The 4963-nt window shown below is 58.0% G+C and overlaps 2 protein-coding genes across 2 annotated transcripts in view; one reads left to right on the top strand and one right to left on the bottom strand.

The window, feature by feature from the left end:
* Positions 1 to 2129, bottom strand: part of ETH_00017360 (uncharacterized protein) — a gene marked incomplete at both ends in the record, with an annotated part of 2705 nt that extends 576 nt beyond the window's left edge. Inside the window, 3 exons of the mRNA XM_013378184.1 lie at positions 107 to 433; positions 648 to 1003; positions 1428 to 2129. Of these exons, the coding sequence (XP_013233638.1) occupies positions 107 to 433; positions 648 to 1003; positions 1428 to 2129 (1385 nt within the window). The remainder of the gene's footprint in view (positions 1 to 106; positions 434 to 647; positions 1004 to 1427) is intronic.
* A 1290-nt stretch (positions 2130 to 3419) lies between these two features.
* Positions 3420 to 4735, top strand: ETH_00017365 (uncharacterized protein; the record flags this gene model as incomplete). Its single annotated transcript, XM_013378185.1, has 5 exons — positions 3420 to 3824; positions 3947 to 4059; positions 4227 to 4347; positions 4472 to 4530; positions 4690 to 4735. 5 exons carry the CDS (start codon positions 3420 to 3422, stop codon positions 4733 to 4735), a joined length of 744 nt encoding a protein of 247 aa, XP_013233639.1.
* Positions 4736 to 4963: the final 228 nt, after the last annotated feature.

Genomic DNA, 4963 nt, shown 5'->3' on the forward strand with positions numbered 1-4963 from the left:
CTTCTTCGTCTGCACTCTTCCGCTGCAGCCGCTAGCTAGCTGCAGCTCCAAAACCCTAGACTGAAAAACAGCAGCAGCTTTTTTCTTCGCAACAGCAAAAGGGTACCGCCCCACAACAAATGCTGCTGCTGCTGCTGCTGCCCCCGACCTCCACCAGCAGATCCAGCGCACCCCTTCTGCGTCGAACCGGAAGCCGCAGCTGCTGCTGCTGCTGCTGCTGCTGCTGCTGCTGCTGCTGCTGCTGGAGTCGGGGTTGTCGGGGTCTGTGGTGAACAGCACTTCGGTGTCCGGCGTTGCTGCTGCTGCAGCTGCTGCTGCAGCAGACGCGCTGCTGCTGCTGCTGCTGCTGCTGGTGCTGCCTTCTGCTGCCTCTGCGTCTTTTAGCTGCTGCCGGAACCTCAGCGCCAGCTCTCGGGCCATTGCAGGGCCGTACCTGAACAAACCCCCAAACCCTAAACCCTAAACCCTAAACCCTAAACCCTAAACCCTAAACCCTAAACCCTAGTCTCAAACCCTAGCTCTGATCCATCGACGGCGAAGCAGCTTTAAGGGTGAAGCTGCTCGCGGCCCAGCGCTTGTGCGGGCCCGTAGCGGCGGGCCGTTAGGGTTTAGGGTTTAGGGTTTAGGGTTTAGGGTTTAGGGTTTACTTGGAAGCAGCAAAGCTGCGGCTGTATTTGCGGCCCCCCGAAGACCAGCGACAAATCCAAGAAGCATTTAGCCCAGACCCTCGCGAGTAAACACCTTCTGGCAGCTCTTCTGCTGCTGCTGCTGCTGCTGCTGCTGCTGGCGATGGTGCAGCAGCAGCTGCTGCTTCTGCTGCTGCGGCTGAGGCCGCTGCGCCGCCGCAGCCAGAGACAGACACAGAGTCAGCAGACGCCGGGGACTCAACACCATGCTGCTGCTGCTGCTGCTGCTGCTGCTGCTGCAGCTGCTGCTGCTGCTGCTGCTCCGCATCTCCTCCCGCTACTTTGAGACTCCAGTACTTCTCCGCGAGCAGCCGCGCCTAAAAACATTAACGCCAAACCCTAGACCCTAAACCCTAAACCCTAAACCCTAAACCCTAAACCCTAAACCCTAAATCCTAAATTGAATACGGGGCAGCCATGGAGGTGATCTAGTTTGCGTCTGCTGAGCCCTAGGACAGATTTAGCCACAGTCGGGGGTTTAGGGTTTAGGTTTATCTAGGTGTTAGGGTTTATCTAGGGTTTAGGGTTTACCTAGGGTTTAGGGTTTATCTAGGGTTTAGCTCCCATCTAGGGTTTAGGATTTGCCGAGGGTTTAGGGTTTACCTAGGGCTAGCACATAGCTAGGGTTTAGGGTTTACCCAAGGTTGACGATCTGCCCAGGGTCTAGGGTTTACCTAGGCGTCAGGCCTTAGAGTTTAGGGTTTAGGGTTTAGGGTTTAGGGTTTAGGGCTTAGGGTTTACCTGTTCGTCCCCGAAATCCCTAACCCTGAAGTATTTGTACTTGTGTCTGTTTGCTGCATCAAGCCAGCAGCAGCACCAGGCGCCGCTGCTGCTGCTGTAGCGGACCCCGGGTGCTGCTCTTCTTGCTGCTGCTACTGCTGCGCTGCTGCCCCTGCTGCTGCTGCTGCTGCTGTTGCTGCTGCTGCTGCTGCTGTGGGCGTTGTTTGCGGGCTCCCTCTCGAAGCTGCTCGACGGGGAAGCCGCAGCAGAAGCAGCAGCTGCTTCTGCTGCTGCTGCTGCTGCTGCAAAGGGAGACACAGACGTTGAGTGAGGAGAAGCAGCAGCTGCTGCTCCGCTCGCTGCTGCTGCTGCAGCTGCTGCTGCTGCAGCAGCTGACGTTTCCTTTGCCGGTGCCGCTGCTGCAAATGTTGCAGCGGCGGCTGGCATCCTCGCCGGTGCAGCTGCTGCTGCTGGTGCTGCTGTTACCGTTGCAGGCGCTGCTGCTGCTGCAGCGGGAGTTGCTGCTGCTGCTGCTGCTGCGGGAGCTGCTATTCCTGGCGCTGCTGATAGTGTTGCTCCTGCTGCTGCTTCTGCTGCATTAGCTGCGTCTGAAGCCGCTACAGCTGGTGCTGCTGCTGCTGGCGCTGCTGCTGCTGGGGCCAGTGCTGCTGCTGCTGCTGCTTTGGCTGCAGCGAGCCCATCAACAAGAGCTGGCTGCTGCATAGCCTCTACAGCATCAAGTTCAGCTGCTGCTGCTGGTGCTGCTGCTGCTGCTGCTGCTGTTGCCGCTGCAGCAGCATTTGGAGAGGAGCCATGCGTGGTACGTTGCAGCGAGCAGCTGCAGCCGCTGCTGCTGCTGCTGCTGCTGCGACTGTTCTAGCAGCGGAAAACTCGCAGCCAGCTGCTGCTGCTGCTGCTGCTCCTTCTGCTTCTGCTGCACCAAGCCGGCCTGCAGCAGCTGCTGCTGCTGCCCAAAAGACTGAGTCTGCACAGGGCACGGTGTGCTGCTGCTGCTGCACTTGTGGCTGCTGCAGTATTGCTGCTCGTGCTGCTGCTGCTGCCGGTGCTGCTGCTGCTCCCTGCTGCCGCTCGTGCTGCTCTAGCTGTGCAAAAGAAGGATGCTGCTGTTGCTGCTGCTGCTGCTGCTTTTGCTGCCGCTGCTTTGCGGCGCTGCTGCTGCTAGAGTCGACGCTCGTGGCCCCTTGCTGCTGCAGCAGCAAAAGATAATTGAGAATTAATTTAACTAACTGAAAAAATGTTAAGAAGAAGCGCAACGGCAAGAAACAGCTACTGGTGCTGCTGCTGCTGCTGCAAAATAATTGCTGCTGCTGCTGCTGCTGCTGCAGGAAACGCTGTCGCCGGTGCGTGCAGCTGCGACACGAAAAAACGGCTGCTGCTGCTGCTGCTCCTGCCTTCTTCCACGCGTTGCTGCTGCGGCTGCTGCTGCTGCCAGCAGCAACTCGTAAAAACAAATAATCAACTAATAAATTCTTCTGCTGCTGTTTGTTTACTTAATTTTTTGCCATCTGCTGCTTCTAAAGCGCGCACTATTCTTCTTGCTGCTGCGGCGGTGGCTGTTGTCGGCAGCGCCAGCTGCTGCAGCAGCAAAAAGCTGCTGCTGCTGCTGCTGCGGTACGCTAGTGCTGCTGCAGCAGCCCCATGGCCCTGCAGCAGCAGCTGCTGCAACAAATTAAGTATTTATATCTAATTAATCAATTGCTTGTTATTTTACGTCCTAGGGCTCCGCGGCGGCCCCGTGCTGCAGCTGCTGCTGCTGCTGCTGCTGCTGCGGCAGACACACCCTCCTGCGCCATTTATTTCCTGCAGCAGCAGCAGCTGACGCAGTATAAGTACACCGCGGTTCAATTAGTGTAACAATCCCTTGACGTGAGCTGCAGCAGCTGCGGCGGCAGCAGCAGCTGCTGCTGCATCTCCCGCTGCTGCTGCTGCAGCTGCTGCCGCAGCAGCAGCAGCAGCAGCTTCTGCTTGCTCTGTCGCCCACGCCCAGACAAGATGCTGCCCTCCTGCTGCGTGGCGCCCAGTGGCGCTGCCGCCGCAGCAGCACCCACCAGTAGCGACACCAGCAGCAGCAGCAGCACCAGCACCAGCAGCAGCAGCAGCAGCAGCAGCAGCATTCCGCCGCTGCAGCACGCGCTGGTGGGCTGGTCCACTCTTTGGCAGTTCCCCCCCCCCCGCTCGGTGCCGCGGAGTTTGGCTTTGGCGGTGACTCGCGAATTAGCTGCTGTTTTGGCGCTGCTGCAGTCTGCTGCTGCTGCTCCTGCTGCTGCTGCTGCTGCTGCTTCTCCCGCCGCTGCAGCTGCTGCTGCTGCGCTCCCCAGGCTGCTGCAGCTCGCTGAGGGCGGCCCTTTTAAAAAGGAAATTGAGGACTTCTTGGCGGCGCTGCAGATACGAATTCAGGTTAGGGTTTAGGGTTTAGGGTTTAGGGTTTAGGGTTTGCGGTTTAGGCCGCGCGGTGTGCCTGGCGCTGCCGCAGCCCAGAGGCTAGGGTTTAGGGTTTAGGGTTTAGGGTTTGTGTTCAGGCGAGCTTCGACAAAGCCGTGGGAGAGCTGTCGCTGGAGGCGCTGCATGCAACAGCAGCAGCAGCAGCAGCAGCAGCAGCAGCAGAAGAGAAGGGGCCCCAAATTGGCGCCAAGTAGGCCTAAACCCTAAACCCTAAACCCTAAACCCCACGTGAGTTCCTCAGGGTTACCTCACGGGTTTAGGGTTGCCGCCCGAAAGCGGGACGCCGGGAGTCCAGGGGCTAGGGTTTAGGGTTTAGGGTTTAGGGTTTAGGGTTTAGGGTTTAGGGTTTGTGGGCAGGCTGCCGTCTATGGCGCAGCTGGAAGAGAGGATAAAGCTGCAGCAAGAACTGAAAACCCTAAAGTCCCAAGAAGAGGTTTCGAAGCAGAATGTGCAGCAGCACAAGCTGCTGATTGAAAGAGTAAACCCTAAACCCTAAACCCTAAACCCTATACCCTTCTGAGGGGCCGGGGCCCTCGGGCCCGCTCGACGCTTCCACTCGGGGGTTTAGGGTTTAGGGTTTAGGGTTTAGGGTTTGCGTGCAGCTCAAGGCCGAGCTGCAGTGCGTGGACGTTGCATTGAAGCAGATCACAGAAAAAGAAGAGTGAGTTAGGGTTTAGGGTTTAGGGTTTAGGGTTTCCCGCCTTGAGCTCAAAACCCGCAGCAGTCTTCGTGGGTCTTCAGCCGCGCACACGGAAGGCCCAGGGTTTAGGGTTTAGGGTTTAGGGTTAAGGGTTTAGGGTTTAGGGTTTGTTTGCTGCAGGGCCTTGAAGCAAGGAATGGCTGTTGCTGGTTCCGCCAGTCTGTAGAACCCTCAGCGCCAGCTGAAGGAATTAGGGCTTAGGCTTTAGGGTTTAGGGTTTAGGGTTTAGGGTTTAGGTGCGGCCCAGTTTTTCGCCCACAATGCATGCAGCAACAGTGCATCTGCGCATGTCCCGCAGCTGCTGCTGCAGCTGCAGCAGCTGCTGCGGCTGCTGCTGCTGCTGCAGCAGCCAAAAGTCTTTTGGGGGGGGTTTAAAAGAAACAGAATAGGTGGA

The sequence above is a fragment of the Eimeria tenella genome, genomic scaffold (assembly GCF_000499545.2).
Source record: "Eimeria tenella Houghton genomic scaffold, Eth_scaff77, whole genome shotgun sequence".
Taxonomy (NCBI): domain Eukaryota; phylum Apicomplexa; class Conoidasida; order Eucoccidiorida; family Eimeriidae; genus Eimeria; species Eimeria tenella.